This window comes from Trypanosoma brucei, chromosome 9 (assembly GCF_000002445.2).
Source record: "Trypanosoma brucei brucei TREU927 chromosome 9, whole genome shotgun sequence".
In the NCBI taxonomy this organism is placed as follows: domain Eukaryota; phylum Euglenozoa; class Kinetoplastea; order Trypanosomatida; family Trypanosomatidae; genus Trypanosoma; species Trypanosoma brucei.
The window spans coordinates 797,128-815,097 of NC_007282.1; the positions used below are offsets into that span (position 1 = coordinate 797,128).

General features: G+C 50.7%; 11 protein-coding genes across 11 annotated transcripts, besides 3 other annotated features; all 11 read left to right on the plus strand.

Moving 5' to 3' along the window:
- Nucleotides 1–587: 587 nt before the first annotated feature.
- Nucleotides 588–620: a sequence feature (AT_rich).
- A 253-nt stretch (nt 621–873) lies between these two features.
- Nucleotides 874–1,533, plus strand: Tb09.160.3160 (hypothetical protein, conserved; the record flags this gene model as incomplete). The annotated part of the gene is made up of 1 exon (XM_798669.1): nt 874–1,533. The coding sequence occupies one exon, from the start codon at nt 874–876 to the stop codon at nt 1,531–1,533; it is 660 nt and encodes a 219-aa protein (XP_803762.1).
- Nucleotides 1,534–1,637: 104 nt separating this feature from the next.
- Tb09.160.3170 (hypothetical protein, unlikely) lies at nt 1,638–1,910 on the plus strand (the record flags this gene model as incomplete). The annotated part of the gene is made up of 1 exon (XM_798670.1): nt 1,638–1,910. The coding sequence occupies one exon, from the start codon at nt 1,638–1,640 to the stop codon at nt 1,908–1,910; it is 273 nt and encodes a 90-aa protein (XP_803763.1).
- A 33-nt stretch (nt 1,911–1,943) lies between these two features.
- Nucleotides 1,944–2,156, plus strand: Tb09.160.3180 (hypothetical protein, unlikely; the record flags this gene model as incomplete). Its single annotated transcript, XM_798671.1, has 1 exon — nt 1,944–2,156. The coding sequence occupies one exon, from the start codon at nt 1,944–1,946 to the stop codon at nt 2,154–2,156; it is 213 nt and encodes a 70-aa protein (XP_803764.1).
- A 24-nt stretch (nt 2,157–2,180) lies between these two features.
- Nucleotides 2,181–2,216: a microsatellite.
- Nucleotides 2,217–2,292: 76 nt separating this feature from the next.
- On the plus strand, nt 2,293–2,409 carry Tb09.160.3190 (hypothetical protein, unlikely; the record flags this gene model as incomplete). Its single annotated transcript, XM_024642645.1, has 1 exon — nt 2,293–2,409. One exon carries the CDS (start codon nt 2,293–2,295, stop codon nt 2,407–2,409), a length of 117 nt encoding a protein of 38 aa, XP_024498432.1.
- Nucleotides 2,410–2,643: 234 nt separating this feature from the next.
- Tb09.160.3200 (hypothetical protein, unlikely) lies at nt 2,644–2,841 on the plus strand (the record flags this gene model as incomplete). The annotated part of the gene is made up of 1 exon (XM_798673.1): nt 2,644–2,841. The coding sequence occupies one exon, from the start codon at nt 2,644–2,646 to the stop codon at nt 2,839–2,841; it is 198 nt and encodes a 65-aa protein (XP_803766.1).
- A 92-nt stretch (nt 2,842–2,933) lies between these two features.
- On the plus strand, nt 2,934–4,337 carry Tb09.160.3210 (ubiquitin-activating enzyme E1, putative; the record flags this gene model as incomplete). Its single annotated transcript, XM_798674.1, has 1 exon — nt 2,934–4,337. One exon carries the CDS (start codon nt 2,934–2,936, stop codon nt 4,335–4,337), a length of 1,404 nt encoding a protein of 467 aa, XP_803767.1.
- A 417-nt stretch (nt 4,338–4,754) lies between these two features.
- Nucleotides 4,755–8,792, plus strand: Tb09.160.3220 (hypothetical protein, conserved; the record flags this gene model as incomplete). Its single annotated transcript, XM_798676.1, has 1 exon — nt 4,755–8,792. One exon carries the CDS (start codon nt 4,755–4,757, stop codon nt 8,790–8,792), a length of 4,038 nt encoding a protein of 1,345 aa, XP_803769.1.
- Nucleotides 8,793–9,140: 348 nt separating this feature from the next.
- Nucleotides 9,141–13,967, plus strand: Tb09.160.3240 (hypothetical protein, conserved; the record flags this gene model as incomplete). The annotated part of the gene is made up of 1 exon (XM_798678.1): nt 9,141–13,967. The coding sequence occupies one exon, from the start codon at nt 9,141–9,143 to the stop codon at nt 13,965–13,967; it is 4,827 nt and encodes a 1,608-aa protein (XP_803771.1).
- Nucleotides 13,968–14,263: 296 nt separating this feature from the next.
- On the plus strand, nt 14,264–14,359 carry Tb09.160.3250 (hypothetical protein, unlikely; the record flags this gene model as incomplete). Its single annotated transcript, XM_024642646.1, has 1 exon — nt 14,264–14,359. One exon carries the CDS (start codon nt 14,264–14,266, stop codon nt 14,357–14,359), a length of 96 nt encoding a protein of 31 aa, XP_024498433.1.
- A 188-nt stretch (nt 14,360–14,547) lies between these two features.
- Nucleotides 14,548–16,035, plus strand: Tb09.160.3260 (hypothetical protein, conserved; the record flags this gene model as incomplete). Its single annotated transcript, XM_798680.1, has 1 exon — nt 14,548–16,035. The coding sequence occupies one exon, from the start codon at nt 14,548–14,550 to the stop codon at nt 16,033–16,035; it is 1,488 nt and encodes a 495-aa protein (XP_803773.1).
- A 557-nt stretch (nt 16,036–16,592) lies between these two features.
- Tb09.160.3270 (eukaryotic initiation factor 4a, putative) lies at nt 16,593–17,807 on the plus strand (the record flags this gene model as incomplete). Its single annotated transcript, XM_798681.1, has 1 exon — nt 16,593–17,807. One exon carries the CDS (start codon nt 16,593–16,595, stop codon nt 17,805–17,807), a length of 1,215 nt encoding a protein of 404 aa, XP_803774.1.
- Nucleotides 17,808–17,936: 129 nt separating this feature from the next.
- Nucleotides 17,937–17,970: part of a sequence feature (GA-rich) that runs on past the window's edge.

The following is a 17,970-nucleotide window of genomic DNA, read 5'->3' on the forward strand; positions in this document are numbered from 1 at the left end:
TATTATGATTGTTATTTATTTTTGTTTTTCGCTTTGACTTTCACCCTGCACCAATTTCCCCCTTCCGTTGTTTATCCGAACGATGGGTTTCATGGGACTATTTTGCATCTATTTATTTTTTGATTCCCTCTCTCGTTTATGACACATTTTTTTCTTTATTTAGCCCCTACCCCGAGCATTCTCTCTATTTAATTTCTGCTTTTAAACTTTTGGTTTCAGTAAACGTAACACCATTATGGTGGACGCTATTTGATTTGTTTCAACTGCGTCCTATCCTCTCCTCTCCCAATTTTTATTTTTTATATGTTTTAAAGATATTACGCCCTTACTTATTTTTGTTTCTTTTATTTGTTTCTTTGCTTTAACCCGAAGCACAAACAGCTCTGCGTAAATGACGCTTTGACTGTTGTCACTTGCAGAAAGCAGTAACGACGTCAAACGTGCGGGTTGGCAAGCAGAAAAGGATTTTTCGACCTCCAGAAGGCGAAGTGCCCGCAACAATACGAAGCTGTCTCATTCATTTTTTCTTTGGGTTTTATTAATTGGGTGCCTCACCTGGTATCCCCTTTCTGCAACATATACAGATGAATATAAAGATAAATAAATAAATATATATATTACATGTCCGATTATTACCTGTCACTAAACGCTATTTGGGGTTTCGTGTGCGCTTCGACACCCTTACCGTCGTCGTTCTCATCTTTGTTATCTTCCTATCCCCCTCTCTCTGGCGCTAACAAAGTTGTAGTGCGCAGGAATTGTTGGCGTTGCCTATTTGCCTTTGTATATCCCTGTGGGAGCATCCGTCCCCCCAGGGTGCTTTAAAGGGACTTCCATAGGCCTCCTCCATTTCCCTCAGCAGCCCACAGACCGATGACGGATTATGAGGAATTGCGGCAGAGGTTGTGGAGGGACATTGGGAAGAGTGCAAGAAGAAGGTCGAGGCGGAGGTCTCGGAGCTGTGGCCCCAGTTCCACAGTCACATCTCGTCAACCGCAGTCTACTGAAATGTCCCTCCGGTCTCTATGCAAAGGGGCCAGCCCTCGTCGATGTGCCTCCGGGAGAATTTCTTCAGCGTATGATCCACTCAGTGGGTCGCGAGGCAGAGAAGTGGAATATGACAGCTGCTTAGTGCATGCCTTACTGAGCTTGGTGGAGGAAATGGATGAAAAGAGTTCCTGTAGGTCGTCAAGTAGCCCCAAACGGAGGGCATCCCCTCTTCGGTCAGGAGCTAGAGACAGACAGGCTACGAGAACGGGAATATTGCCATCAGGCATCAACGCTCCCCCACGCACGAGGTTGGGAAGCACGTATGGTAGAGGCAGGAGATCACGTACTCGGGAAATGACATCACGTCACAGGACTCATGTTGATTGTGAACACGGAATGGATCCAAGGAAGCTAGCGGAAGCCTTTTACGTCAACAACACCAGTTGGAAACTAGCAGAAGCAGTGTACTTGCACTTCGTGGCTGAAACAAACAAACAACAACTTCCAGGCATCTGTCATGAGCAACGCGGACGGCGGGGGTAGTGAACCGGTGGCATTACGCCAAGTACGTTTTACTTATGTGTGTGTGTATGTGTGGGACAAAATCTCACTTCTCTCTTCTTTCAAATGCTGTATGTATGTAACAAATGTTTGTACAGTGTCTGTCCGCATTATCATGCGTTGTTCTCAGCGTGTTTCCCTTTGTTTTCTTTATCTTGAACATGTTTATTTTTCCTTTTCAACGTTTGAGACCTGTGAGAGCCGCAAATGGTTGGAGGGGCATGTTTGTGTGTATTTACACTTTTGGTTGTCTTGTTTATGCTTACCGAGAGGTTTATGAGTCCTTCTGTAAGTTGATGATTGGTGTTTCTGCTTTTCCCCATAATATCGTTTGCAGTGGATTCTTTAATCAAAACTGATCGGTGGGTTTCTTGTCTTAGTCAACTAATTCAATGTCCTTTTTTTGTTATTTTTACTGTATGTGCGTTATTATGTTTTTTCTTCGACTTGTGTACATTTACGAGTTCAGTATTGTTGTTACCATCATTTATTTTGTCTTAATTGCCTTGCTGGTGTTTTACTTATTTCTCCGGAGGAAGGGGAGTGGGACGGGAGGTGTTCGTAGGCTTCTCAGCGCAAACGGAAACGCAATTTGTGGGGTTTGAAGGGAGGTGTGTGTGTGGGGAGAGTATATATATGTAGATATATATATATATATATATATAGAAAACAAACTTCTCTCTTCTGTTAGAGGCAGTGCCCCTTCTTCGTCCCTTCGGGATAAGAGCAGCGTGTGCAATAATGACATCTTGTTGTATCCGCGTGTGTCGAGGTGTGTGTGTTGAGGTGACGAAGGGTGAAGAAGAAAAGGAGGGGAAGTTTAGTTTGGTCGATGAAGTGTTGTGCGAGCACTCCTGATCCAAGTCAGTTGTGGGAAAGGAGTGAAGGGGCGGGGGGGGGAGTTGTTTGAGATTTTACTTCTCCGTTGCCTTAAACGATATTCATAGTAGTAGTAGCGTGCAGAGGAAGCTTCGCTGAGAGGAGCGACATCGCCACGCGTATACTGCGTTCATATTGCCGTAGTGAAACCGTGAAAGAGTCGACCGGAAGGTGTAAGAGAAGGATAGGGTGCCGGTCGTATTCGGATCTTGTATGGGGCCCCACATATCTTTTTTTGGTTGTGGTGGCTATGTCAAAAATTTGGGAAAGCTCTTTTTATTCTACGAGTTTTTCATTTCTACTCCTTTTTTTGTTCCTAACGTCAAGGTTGTATCGAAGTGGAAGTGGTTGAGCGGTCGATGCGTTGCCATAATCGTTGGGTTTGGTGCTAATTGGATTTACAAAGGGTAGTGAGGAAATAAGGCGTGCCGGTGCAGTGCGTTAAGGTAAGAAAATACACACCGAGTTTGGGTGCGGGTGTGTAGGGAAGTAAGAGGGTGGTGATGTCATGCAATCCGCTGCGGACCGCATTTACATTGCAAAATCCCGGACTACAGCGGGTTGTGCAGCGCGCGCCCCCAATCTTTGCCAACGGTTACAGCTCCGATAGCATCACATGGGATAGTGTGCGTGTGTTGCTCGTAGGGGCTGGTGGTATCGGTTGCGAGGTTTTGCATTCCCTGGCGCTCAGTGGATTTGCCGATATTACAGTTATTGACATGGATACCGTCGAGCTTTCCAACCTTAGTCGGCAGTTCCTCTTCCGGGAGGCAGACATCGGGCGCAGTAAAGCCGAAGTTGCTGCCGCTGCTGTGGAGTGCCGTTGCCCTGGTGTACGAGTGCGGGCACTTTTCGGGCGTATCGAAGATCAAAGTGATGAGTTTTACCGCCAGTTTCACGCTGTCATTCTGGCGGTAGACTCTGTCGCGGCTCGCCGATGGGTGAATCAAAAAGTAGCTGAAGTTGCCGAATGGGAAACTTTTGATATGGTTGACGGTGGTTGTTACGAAAATATAGCAGCTCGTCCTATCGCCCGGAGAATGCGGCGAATTGCGTATGCTATGCCTCTAATCGATACTGGTACAGAGGGTTATGAAGGCTGCTGTCGGGTAGTACTGCTGCGGTCCGTCAACCCCACGCCATGTATAGAGTGTGACCTTTCCTTGTATCCGAGCCGCCGTACTGTACCGCTTTGCACTCTAGAGAATATCCCTCGACTCCCTGAACACTGCGTCTTGTACGTCAAGTTCAAACTGTGGGAGGAACTGAGGCCACATGAATCCCCTGATGCTGACAATCCAGAGCACATTGCTTGGATGACCGTTATGGCACAGAGGAGAAAAGAAGCATTCGGAATTGAAGGACCAGATATCGATGATGCCTTTACCCTGGGGGTGGTGAAAAATGTCGTGCCCGCCGTTGGATTCACCAACGCGCTCGTTGCGGCGCAAGCGGTGTTAGAGCTCGTGAAGCTTCTGACTGGTGTAGCCTTCCCGGTTCAATGCTTTTCATACTACAATGGTTCGACAAAATGTGGCCTCACGTCGTACGTAACCGACCTTATCCCTAATCCTACTTGCTCTGTTTGTGGGCCTCGACCTTTGCTCATTTTAAGTGCTGAAATGACACCGCTGAACGTCCTGCTCGCCATCAAAACGCAAGTTGGGATGCCCCCGTCTGTTGAAGATATCAGTCACCTCGACGTAACCCTCCGTGTGCGATTCGCAGCTGGCGAGGTTTACCTCATGTACAAATCCAATAACCCATTGAGGACTAATGTGGTGGCTACTACGATTGAGGAAGCGTTTGCCACATCAGGGTACGCGGCCGCATTTGTGGAATGGTGCAACTCAGACGCAGTGGTGTTTACCCTTGAGTGTAGTGGGGCTGATATACACATCTCGTGAGACGCAACGATGTCGAAGAGAACTTTTTAATTTGAGCATGCACTTGTGTGCAAACGCCAAAGTCGTTCGCCTTCAGGAAGAAAATGACTGAATTGCGGATGAGTTCCCTTCGCGGATGTCAGCTGCCCGATGCGAGGCACGCAGAGGCTCACGTCCGTCGTAGACGTAGAACCTCACGGTGTTATTTTGCTCCGCCAAGTTGCGCCAGCAAACGTTTTTTTCTTTTTTTTCGAGGGGGGGGTGGTGGTGTTTATCTCCTGTTTTGCGTCCTTTTTCCCGTTGGGCGAAGTTGTGTTTCACTGATATATGTGTAGTGTGTATCCCCCTAAACTTTTATTTTCTGCCTACGCCTCAACCGTGGCTGTGCACAGGGACGCGGGCCGGAGAACGACCATTTAGGGAAAAGTGAAGGTAAAAATGCAGAGTTTGGTCTCTTTGCGAACCAGGGTGCAGTCGGTTGCAGTCAGTGATGCCTTCAGTTCCCTCCAATCATGTCACCGTCCCATAACAACTCCCGCAGCAAAACCGGCGGCGGGTGCCCATTTGCGTGAGCAGACAAAAGCTACTGACACGGTTGTGGACTCAACAAAGGACCAGCGGCATCATTCGAAGGGACGCGGTGTAGCTGGAGTGAGGAATCGCGGCGGCCCATATCGTAGGCAGGCACAAGCATGGAACACTAGTGGAAAAAGTGGACTGAATTTGCCAGAATCCTCTGCACCAGTTCTCTTTCCACTGGGGAACGGCCTAGAGGTAACGCTTCCCCACGACACTTTCGCGTGGAAAACACGAGGTGCACCAGCCGGTATAGCGGAGCGAAACCAATCAGCGGGCGAACACGGAGGAAAATTCGTGGGGGATGGTGGTAAATCGCTTCACGTGTGCGATTCAAATGGATGTGGAACTGATCGGCAAGCAGAGGTGGCAATCATGCATCTGAATGAATCGGGGGAGCTCATCTCCGCTATCTTCGCTGTACCCTCCTTGAAGGGCAGTGAGAAACTGCAGAAGGCGCTTGAGGAGTGGCCAGAGCTACTTCACCGACTGCGAGCTGATTCCTTGCCCGTGATATTGGGGTCCAGCGGCGAATCACCGCCAACCGCACGATCCATCATCCGAGCTTTTCAAATTCTGACGGAAGCACTCGGGTCACTGGACAGTATTTCACAAAATTCGGGACTGCGTGCGGAGCAGCTCTTCCCGGCCGATTTAGTAGCTGCACTCTGGAGAGCGCTTCCTCCCATACACGAGTACATCAAGCGTACAGCTGTGGACTCCCCACAACCATCTGGTGGGACAGATAGTGATAACGGTGTCAATGAAAGCCTGAGAGATGACGAGGTAGCGTTACCCGCAACCCCAGAGTTGCCGAGTTCTCCCATGAAAGCATTTAAAGTGGCCAGACGCGCCCTGGCACTACGGGCTCGTGAAGTCGGTGATGTACTGCCACCGTCTCTGTTGGTTCAAGTGTTATTGTCCATAGAGAAATGTGGCGCGCTCTCCGATGATATCATTGGACCCATGGGAACGCGTCTACTTGAAAGGTATGACAGAGCTCTAGTCGCGCACGGGGGACCGCAACGCGTTGCTTCGAATCACCAGCTCTCCACACGGTTTGTTTCCAGAACTATGAACTCGTACGACTTGCCTTTTAGTGATGAGGATTCAGTGAGCTTTGCTCGGCTTCTAGGGAGGGCACAGGTGGTAGATCACTTTCAACTCCATCGACTGGTACACACAATTCTCCTTCCTTCAGTAGTACGGGCTCTGCGAAGCAATGCGCTCAGCCTAACAGAATTGTTTGAGTTGACAGCATGTTATGCTCGGTACGCCGTGTGCGGGCGGCCTGTCGTACAAGTGACGGAACTCTGGATGTCGCACGTACCTCAAATGAGCTTGGAGCAGTGTGTCAAATTACTGAACATTGTGAGTCCGAACAGGCAGCGCATCAACGGCAAGAAGCGATTCACATCAGGAAAGACACGTCAAACCCTAGCGACTGGTGCGGAGGAAGATTACTTTCCCTTGGTAGGCGCTGTTCTCGAACGTGCTGTGTGGCTATGCGTTCGTGAAACACAAATCGTTAATAATACTGATACCACTGAACAGATTATTGCTGTCGCTGATGAGGACTGCGGCGTGCTGTCTCCAACCTGTCTAACGAAGTTCATGTGTGCACTAACTAGGGTCAATGCTGAACGCTGGGCTGAGGTTTACATGGTTGTGGCATCTGTGATCGAGAAAAAACTGGAACTGTTTTCAATCACTGATGTTATGTCCATGGCAAAATCCATTATACAGCGAGGATCCAACATACCGTACCACACGTTCCATGCTCAATTAGCGCGCTTCCTGCTGCAGGCTGAAGCGGCGTTAAGCGATGTGAAGGTTGCTAGCGTTGCTCTCGTCTCTGCCGCCTTGATGCTACCGGCACCGCCACTCTCGCTATCGAAGGTGAAGGAGGCACATTTTCTTCAACCACCAACAAACTCAGTGCCAGCTCCAACGTGTGCGGGCGAGGATAAGCCCCTACGTGAGATGGGTAGCTGCACACTGGAACACTCATCAGCATTGGCTATTTTTCGCAAGCATGGCACACGACTTGGTTTGCACAGTTTCGTTGCAGGAATGTGTGCCACTCCACTGGAGGAACTCCCGCGACGCTCGCAGGAGCGCGTAATTGTTCACTTTACCGCTATAGCTTCAGCGATCGGGGTGGCGTGGCTTGCTAGGGGTATTGCGGCGTTGACTTCGAGAATTCCAGATTCTGTGGATCCACTCTCAGTGCAGCGGTGGTTTTCTCGTTTCACGGTTGTGGATGTTACACGACAGCTAGACTTGGAGCACGCAGCGATGCTTTTGAATGTTTTGTCACATGAAAACTACAGCCGGGAGAGTGCACTAGCAAAGAGAGCCATAACCAATCGTGTCGCCCGTTTGCTGCTTCAAGATGACGTTTCTCTGCACTCTATAGTGCTAATTGCGCCTGCACTTCAGCGCGCAGACGTTTTCTTTCCACATCTATATTCGCGCCTTTGTCGCGTGCTGCTGTCGACCGTGCAGAAGGCCCCGTTCGATGCTCTACTTCCGGCGTTTTACGTGGCGGCAGATGAGTTCACGCGGTGCAAACATCACAATGGCGGCACGTTTAGGGATGTGTGGGAACTTTTGCGCACCCGAGTGATTGATGATGCTGCGGTATCCCTCACTACAGAAGACGTTATCGTAGCATTAAATGGATTCGCCGCGCTGGACGTTGGGGACTACCCCGTATTCTCTGTCCTTCTTCACAGGTTGTGGGTGTCGTATAAGGAAGTCGCCTCCCAATGTGGTGGTGAGGAGGGAGGGACATCGGCAGTGAGTGGGTCCTTGACCCCAACGCGATGGGTAGATAAGGTTCTTTCGGGTTGCACCCCGAGTGCAGTTGCGGTCCTAGCTTGCTCACTCACCCATTTGGGTGATGGTGAAGTCGTGGACACTTTCATGCCATGGGTGCTTCTCCGCCTTCGGCAAGTCGTTAGGGACATCTTCCCCATTGACGTACTCCACCTCATGCCGGCGTTACTTGCAAATTTCGCTAAGGCTGCATCGAGGGCAGAGAACTCGCTGAACCCCACTCACTGGTTAAACATTGATGCCAATTGCAGCCTCCTCCATGCGGTCTATGACGCGTGCCGCGAGTTGTTCCTCCAGATGTATGGAGAGGCGCGAAAGGACAGCGGGGAAGGAGTTGATGGAGTGCGTCGAGAGGACTGGATCCCAAAGGTGCATGTGTCAGTGTCGAGCGTGCCGCACCGCCACTTTGCAGAGCTCCTTATAGCCCTGTGCCGCGCTGGTGTGCAGGATGAAACGGTTGTCATGGCCTGTGCGCCGCGAACAACCCAACGTTGCTGCGCGGTACTACCCATGGCCGAACTTGTTGACTTGACTATGGCGTTATGTTTTCATCTGCATTTGCACCCACAAGAAACAGATCAATGTGACACTTCAAAAGAACAAAGCATCAAGCATACAGATGGCACAGACGGGGACGTCGTTGGTAATCCTCCGTTTGCAGAGAGTGAGGGTACCGGAAACGGAGGTACCGATGCGGTTAAAAGTGCTTCACTGCAAGCAATTACCCCAAACCAACAGCTCTTACTCCCAGCACTGAACGCACTGTGGGAGCGTGTGGAAGAACTAAGTTTACCTCAAGTGGATGCACTGGTACGTTGCTTGAGGCATTACTACGGCGAAAAAGTTGACACTGATTTTCTGTTTCGCCTGCAAAACCACCGAGCTGCGGTCGAGGAAATGAGGCGCAGTCGTCAGCAGAGGCGGGGCGAAAAAGTGATGAAGGGTGAGGCAACTTTGACCGTTGATGCTGCAAAGCCGCGGAATTCTGCTGAAGAACAGGGCCGACGGGAGGAGGGTACGCAATTACAGCTGACAGCGGAAGATCTTTTTGTTTGCTGAGTCACAAGCTTTCAACTCCATCATAATTCGATGGTGGTGCTCATGGGGCGGCACGCACCACTTACGCACGCGCTTTTCAAAACGGTTCCGCTGTCATTTTCTCTTCTGTTTTCCCGTTTGATACCTCTTGTAACTGTGAATCAAATGCTCTCCGCGGTTCCCTTCACAACTTTACAAGAGGACGCAAGGTGTCGTGTCCACCATAGCATACAAGCAATTAGCTTACAACGAAACAGGGGCAGTAAGCTTGGTGGTGGTGGTGTGTGGAACTGTTGGGGGAAGTATTGCAGTGGGAGTGCTTTCCCATTATTAGAATTCTAGGTTCGTCCGGTATTTTTGGTATGTTGAATGCAGAAGCAGACTAACGCCGAACCACCGTTATCGCCAACGACAGGTAGCGGTTTTGGTACGCCTCTGCCGCTGCAGGACGAGACCCCTGAAGACCACGCGCATGTGGAGGGAAATGACGCTGCTCAACACTTTCTTGAACTCCTGTCACCTAGTTCGCGCGGTGGCAATGCATCGGCATTGAAGAAAGGTAAGAAGAACACGAACCGTAGGTTACGCTTTGATCCAACTTTGCGTGTGGTAGAGGCGGCAGAAGCTCCGGTGCAAGCCAACACCGAGGACGGCTCTTCAAGTGAGGAAGACAGCGACTCGTGGCGCGGTAAGAGTTTGACCGCAACCGAAGAGGGAGGGTTGTCAGATGTTCCCGAACCTGAATTAACAGAGTTGTCTAACCGCCAGGTAACAAGAAGGCCGCCGTGGTGGGTGCATCGGTGGTCTGAGCTCTCGCTATTTCTTAACAGCACGCGTAGTGGCGGTAAACGGGGGAGTACACCGGTCGATGCTGTCAGAGATCAACTTTCAGCTGACCTCGTTGCTGCACAGTCGCTTCAGCAATTTGTGGGGCGTGACGAGTACGAACAAGTAGCGGAGGTGATTTCTGAGCAAAATCAACTCTTGCCTGGTGGAGCGGAGCGTAATACCAGTAGAATGGTAGCTGGGCTATTGCCACCGTGGCGACGTGAGGGTATGGGGAGGGAGATGATAGAACATCTCGTAGGAAAAATTCAAGGGTGGCTCCGAAATCTCTGCGATAGTGTAAAAGGGACCTCGGGTGGTGATGTGCAAAAAGTCTTTGGAGGCGAAGAACATGATGGATCTGATGGTATTGTAGCGGCTCCCTTTTGTCCGGCAGTGAAGAGGGCGCATCGGTCTATGGTACAAAAGTCTCTCTTTCATGATCTTGTTGTACCATCAACAGATATTTGGAGTGGAAGGGCATATCAGGTTTGTGAGGGGCTTCGAACTCAAACGCCGACGATCCATTTTGAGTACGTCACAGACGAAAGCGTCAGACCGGTTTTTCACTTGTCATGCTTGCATTATATTGACGGAGGGGAAATGCCGATGTCCGCTGTGGTGCAGGAGGCGCAAAAACGCCGTTCCCTTGTGATTCATATCGACTACGTGCGTTTTCGGCCGTCCTCTCCACCACATTCCGATAAAACCACTGATCATCAAATGCGGGCACGTGGTGGAAATCCCACACGTGATGCAGTGGTAGGCGTTCCAACCGCTTCCGTTTCATCGGGGGCGAACGCCGGCGGTGGCGAAGGTCGTGCAGCTGCGGCGCCGGTAAACTTTAGTCCGCATGATGAGCTGGTCTCTAGCATTCTGGATAATTATGAACCGTATCGCATGATGGAATTGAACCTGTTGCCACATCTGAAGAACCGTACTTTCTACGAGGACCAACTGCGGAGTCTCCGCTCGCATCGTAGTCTCACAGAGGAACAGAGAAGGTTGATGATCACACTGGAAAAGTTGCACAAACTTACATGTAAGCTACAACACTCGTACCTCTCTGGGATGGTGACGTCATGGAGGCAACTCTTGCAATTAGGTAGGGGGAATTTTGGAGGAATATCCACCTCATCGGAGCAACCTGACACTGAGGGAAGACGACGCGAATTTTTCGCGGCCCACGTGTCGCCGTTTCAAGTTTCAATGAATGGCACAACCAACAGCTTTGGGTCGCCGTCCGGATTTATTATTGGGAATGGGGAATCTGCTTCCATGTTAGTTGATCCTTCAGTTACAGCTGAAGTGCAGCGAAATGCATGTTTTCATTTGTATTTAAAGCGTGAAGGCTCCAAGGTGGACGCCCATACTGTTAAAGATGACCGCTTGCTCGACTATTCACCTGTTATTGAGGGTCTCACGTTACCGGTGGGAACGCAAGATGAACCAGCACAACATTTCCAGGTTCTTCTCTTTGCTCGTACGAACGCCTTCACCCAGCCCCAGTTTGTAGGGGCTACCGAGCCACGGGTAATTAACGCCGTGAAGGTTGTATTCTTCAACGAAACATTTGAACTGCATACACTTTCGGATCCAGAGGAGATACTACTGCATGTTATCGCTGTGGGTGGTGTGAACAACAGACGTGTTGTCACCACCATACGTATGGAACCCTCTCTCACACAGGCGTGCCTTCTGCTTCCAATGCAAAGACCCATACCATTCACACACTCAGGACATAGCCACAAAAAATACGAGGGAAGCGTCATATCGGGGACAGCTTGTATTTCAACAAACTGGACCACACATCACGGGATGGCCATGCATGAAATAGAGGACCTATTTCTAAATGGGGATGCCGACCCAATGGACCCCAAATATAGACCATTGTTGAATACTCTAAAGGATCACTACGCGGTGTCAAAGACGCAAACGGCTGTATCGGTGAATGGCGTGAGCAAAACAGGAGCGAACGCAGGGGATAATGTTGTACCGCAGGTGGGACGTGTAGTGGGACCGGAGCCAGCTCTGTACAAAGGGTTACCGACGAGACATCCCAAGGAGAGTAAACGGCTACAACAGTTACGTCATCGCTGGGCCATTCGCTTAAATCGTGAGGAGCCGCGCGATGCAGCGGAGGCACACCTTTTTTCCCAGCCAATCCCTTTGGACGACTCAGACAGCTCCGATTTTGCTGCGGCATGCAAACATTGCGTAGAGAATAGGGAATTCATGCAGACGGCGCCTGATGAGCTGCACGAGGGGTTTGTGCAGGGTTCATCGCCGTCGTGTCTTTCACTGAGTCTACTCTCACGGCGAGAAAAACTGAAGCTGTGGCAGCAACGTCTCCGTTTTCAGAAGAGTAAATACACCAACTCACGTAAGGTGGAGGACCATGAGATTCAGGAGCGACACGTCATTATCCCAAAACTTTTACCAGCCAAACCAATACACTGGACGGCTGAAAGTCAACTGAATCCGCGCCGAGGGAAGCGCCCTAAAATAAGAGACATCAGCCCTGACTCACTTGCAGTGCTGAGGGATTCCCGCATAGTGGTACATATCATGAGGGCATCTACGCTACCAGTGAGGTCAGATGGCACACCTCTCGAGCCCTTTATTGAGGTCAGCTTTGTGTATGAAACGGTGCACTCACGGAGCGAAGTAGGGTCAACGCCATCGTGGTTTGAAACACTTAATATTCCCTTTAGCCCACCTGACTTTGATGACGACACACTCTCCCTGATTGACGACGATATTGTGATATCTGTATACGATAAGGTGGAGATCCCAATGCCCCCAACAACTATAACAGCGGGAGTCATCTCCCACGAAACGCACTACCGAACCGAGCGCCGGTTGCTGGGAGTGTTACGTGTTCCCTTCTACTCACTTTACACGGCGGAGCAGGCTCGAATGGAGGGTCTGTACGTTCTTACCACACCCCGTTGGTCTCTTGGGTATCATCAAAGTCCGCGGGAGGTCAGCCACGGCGACTCCGGACGAGTGAAACTGAGGCGCCGCGGGTTGCCTTCTCTTCTTCCCACGATCCAGCTATACCTGGCCCTTTGGCCACAACCTGACAGGGGGTCACGGGAAGCAGGGGATGAGTTGGAGATGCAAAGACTTGTCAAGCAGTTCAATGTATCACCACAACTCCGGTATCTGCATGAGACTGCCATGAGGTGGCGACCAAGTGCCCTCAGTAAAATACGGAAGCTCTCTTCTGTCAACCCTGTGGCGCGCAACCGTAGCATTAGCCCATTTGTGCTGTGTACTACAGGAGATTTAACGTTAGTATGTCGGTTCCTTCTTGCCGGAGGCGGACCACCTCCGATTACTGTCACCACTGTGAGTCAAGCCATTCGCTTTGTGTCGCTGCTTCCTCTTCGCTTAGACATGCTCCCGGTTCAAAGTAACCGTGCTTGGAACACCAATGTTGAAGTGCTGAAGGCGCGCGAGTGCAAGTATGAGGAACTTTCCCTTCTGCTGGCACATTTTCTCCGATTCATTGAACCAAGTGAAGCGACTTACGTGGTAACAGGGCGGGGTCCCATATACCAGCGTGTAACAATGGTGTTGCACTCGTTTGACGGTGAGCTGCGGCTCATCGATCCACACGGTGGGGTTGTGGCTCCAGTGCACGACCCCAACTTCAACTTTTTCACTGATGTTGACATGGTTGTGTCGCACGACCAGTTGTGGGCCAACATACAAATCAGTGGGACACCACACAGGATGGACTGGAATTTGCATGATGAACGCTTTTGGTTTCCTTGTTTTAACCACGAAGATGAGAATGTGAGGGCATGTTTGCCCTTTATCGCAGCCATACAACGAGAAACACTGCAGTTTTCACTACGGGATACGGGGAAGGAGCGTGAAATAGAGCACGAGCTTCAAATAAACGTTCGTCGTGCTCTGGTCCGCTGGCGCAACGGCAAGAAGCCCGCTTTTCATCATGGTGTGGCTGCAGCACTGCAAAAATTGCTTGAAGAGGCTGAAAGTGAGCGACTCGTGTGGGCAAATATGTCCCAAGAAAGGGTTAACAGACGAGCTGCCAGACATCTTAACGAGTACCTCGGTGAGGAGGTCATGCATGATTCACGACGGCCCGGTCATACCCCATGCGCGTCGCATTCGCTTGCAGTCGGTAACCCGTGCCTGCGTATGGCAGGAAGTCCCATTAATTGCGCTTACATGCCGAACGACACCGGACACCGACTTATCCTGCAGCGTGTGTTCGAAACGGCTGTACACGAGGCGGCAGCAAATGACGTAAGCTTCGCTGTAGCCACATACGTGAGGGGATATACACGTGAAGTTTTCTCGATGTGGGTGTTCCTTGCAGCATTGTACCGGGTGTAAACAATCCCGGTTAACCGGCAATGGGATGGGTGTTGTCGCTAAAGTTGGCGGGGAATAGGGCAATTTGTTCCTCTGAAGGCTACGCCACTAATGAAAAATTTGTTTGTCTGATTAAGTGGAAAGGCTTCTATTACTATCGTTCTTATCGTCACTGTATACCGTATAGGTTTTTTTTAGTTGGGTTGGATATACTTCCAGGACCTCGTTGTGGCATTCGTGCATGTGTGTTTAGCTCGGACGCTTATAGTTTGCGTATATAAGTGGCGAAAAGATAGATCTATGTATGAGCACGAACTATGCACGTCACCGCAGCCGTCGTTTTTGTTGTTAAGAGCGACGGTGATGTCCATCGCCCCTTGCAGATGCTCGCGAGGCGAGAATTGGTTGGGTAACCTGCCGTTTGGGTGCACCTCCGAAATAGTTTCGCATAACGGTTCGCGAAGTAAGGCACAACAATATATGTTTTATTTGACTCATCAGTATTCCATTTGTTTCTTCAGTGCTTGAAGTACTCGTTGGTCGTGAACGTCGTCGCTTTTGTTCTTTTGTACACAGCTGCACTGTTCACATTATAGGAAAGATGATGTCAAAAGCGTCGTATATGATGCAGGATCACCTGCGGCGCAACTTTGCGCTCATTACCGACATACACAACCCCAATGTTTTCCTAGTGCGTGGTACGCTCCCTTTTCCTCAGGGGCTAGCAGTGTTGACGGCTCTATTCCGTGGCAAACTGGCCGCGGATGTGTACAGTCATCCCTACTTCATCGAGAAGCAAAGTGACCCCTCGCAGCCGTCACCACAACTGCACCTCACGGAGGAGTGCCAGAGTGTAATGAAAATCATCAAGGGTATGCATTTCATGAACGATACCACGAGTAGGCTTGATAACACCGTTGTGTTCGTGTCAGACTACGACGTTCAGGTGAAGGCCACTGTGCTCACGTATGCCAGCGAGGAAGATGAAGATGCGCTGTTGAGAGAACAGAAGCGGCTGGAGGGTGAGAGTGATGAGGAGTGGCAAGGGCGGCTACTACGACAGCGCTGGCAAAGGAGTGCAGCGGGTCGGCGGAAGAGCGGAGGAAACACCGGGTCTTCTTCTTTTGAGGCTTCCCTTCGACCCTTCACACGACAGAGTCACCATAGTAACGATGGACCAGATGAATTGGGGAAGGCCAAGCGGCTCGTAGAGCGGGAAGGCGCCCATACCGTTCTGTACAACCCCATCGATGTCGATCCCAAAACATTTGTAGCAACAATTAACAAACTTAACGACGAAAACCGGGTGGTGAAGACGATAGTCGTACCAACCCGACAGGCGTGGGGAAGCGTTCATGCGTGGGCCGAGGCTTTCCCCGACGCAGAAATATTGTGCAGTGGCGAGAAGCCCATTCCCAGCGGTGCTCAGAACAGGCAGCAGGAGGTCGTTCGCCCGACCGGGGGATGTATGAACATGGGGAACGGCCTGACGGGGCTTTCATTTCCAGAGGTGGACGAGGCGGAGGTTGCAGTGGGAAGTGCTGTCGATAATGACACTGAGGTGGCCATGGTCGCGGACGATATTAACAACATCTGCCGCCTGTGCTCCAGTCAGCCCGACAGTGTGAGTTGGCGAGTCGCGGATGAAGAAGTACGGTGCTCATCTCGCGTACAACCACTTGGTACATTAATTCAGAAGCAAATAACTCCCAATATCGAGCTGCTGCGTGTGGCTGGCGATGACCTGACGAACGAGTATGTTATGTATGACCGCAATAGTGCCAGCCTTGCGTGCACTGACTTATTTCATGGAGAGTACGGTGACCTGGACCCAGTTAACTCGTGGCTGTGTCGTGTATGGTTTAAATTCATGAAGCAGGGGAATTATAAACGTGTGGACCGCGTACCAGAGTTTAAGTGGCTGCAGGTGAAGAATCATGGTGATTTGAAAGCAGTCCGTGAGTCAGTGGATATAATCACGAGTATGTTTCCTATGAAGTTTCTATTGTATGCGCACGGTACACCACCGCTTGCTGAGAACCCTGCGAATGCCCTGCGTCTCCAGTGGGGTATGCCTCCACTATCTTAGGCTCAACCACACGAAGAGAAAAGGAAGTTGTACACAGCAAAGTAAAGGAAGGGTTGGTGACGGCATATCGGAATATACTTACGGACCCATTTTCTTGCACTCACTCACAGATTAACGGGAACATTTCCTTCCAAATCATTGTTTTCATTACCGGGTGGTGGGCACACTACGGGGAGGCCAAGTTCACTTGCTTGCGACGTCGCCCTTCTGTGAAGGGGGCAGACAACCGAGGAACCTAGAGTTCAAGATGGGAAGCAATTAGCATCAATGCATCCTGTAGTTGTTGCTTACGTGGCGTCTGTGTTGTGCAATATACGCTGGTGTCGGTAAATAATTACATAGGAACGATTTTGTGTGCTTTTTCTTTGTGCGCGTGTCACCTTATATTTACTTGCGTGCGTATAGTTGCCTGACTCATTGTCGTCGAATACGCCCTGCTGTATCTTCACGGGCTTCTCATCTCACATCTTCTTTTCTTCTTGTTGTTTCCCTTTTGCTGTGTTTGTTGCAGATTTTTCTCCGCTTTCAAGGCAATCCACTCTTAATCGGCGTCAATCATGGCCCAACAAGGAAAGGTCGAGCCCCAGGATCAGGATTCCTTCCTGGATGACCAGCCCGGAATTCGCCCCATCCCGTCGTTCGATGACATGCCGCTCCATCAGAATCTCTTGCGCGGTATTTACTCGCATGGTTTTGAGAAGCCGAGCAGCATCCAGCAGCGTGCCATCGTTCCCTTCACCCGCGGTGGTGACATCATTGCCCAGGCGCAGTCGGGAACGGGTAAAACTGGTGCATTCTCCATTGGTTTGTTACAGCGCCTTGACTTCCGCCACAACGTCCTTCAGGGCCTTGTGCTCTCCCCCACTAGGGAACTTGCAATGCAGACGGCTGAGGTCATCACACGCATTGGTGAGTTCCTCGCTGAAGGCAGCTCATCATTTTGTGCAACCTTTGTCGGGGGCACTCGTGTGCAAGACGACTACCGTAAGCTGCAGAGTGGCACCATCGTCGCTGTGGGAACACCCGGTCGTGTGGTGGATGTGACGAAACGCGGTGCGATGCGAACGGAGTCACTCCGTGTGCTTGTTCTTGACGAGGCCGATGAGATGCTCTCTCAGGGTTTTGCCGAACAGATTTACGATATCTTTCGTTTCCTACCTAAGGAGATTCAGGTAGCCCTGTTCTCTGCTACCATGCCCGATGACGTGCTCGAGCTCACAAAGAAGTTCATGCGCGACCCCACTCGTATTCTTGTAAAGCGGGAGAGCCTCACCCTTGAGGGTATCAAGCAGTTCTTCATCGCTGTGGAGGAGGAGCACAAGCTTGATACTCTTATGGATTTGTACGAAACCGTGAGCATTGCGCAGAGTGTGATATTCGCTAACACCCGCCGCAAGGTGGACTGGCTCGCCTCTCAGTTGAACAGCAGCAACCACACGGTCAGCTGCATGCACTCCGAGATGTCGAAGCAAGAGCGTGAAAAAGTCATGGGTACCTTCCGCAACGGAAGCTCCCGCGTGTTAGTGACGACGGACCTTGTGGCCCGTGGTATCGATGTGCACCACGTGAACATCGTCATCAACTTCGACCTCCCCACGAACAAAGAAAACTACCTTCACCGTATTGGTCGTGGTGGTCGGTACGGACGTAAGGGTGTGGCAATCAACTTCGTCACTCAGAAGGATGTGGAGGTCCTGCGGGAGATTGAATCGCATTATCACACGCAAATTGAAGAGCTTCCAGTTGACTTTGCTGCCTACCTTGGTGAGTAACGGGAGGTGTCTGTGCAATGCGGGCATGAAGGGAATCAGCCCTTTATCCCCATTACATCCCTGTCTTCCTTCTATCCCCACTGCTGTCGCCGTAGACAAGTGGGTGGCGGGACGAGGCGGGGGGCGAGTGAAGGCACAAAAGAGAAGAGGAAGGACCGAAAGA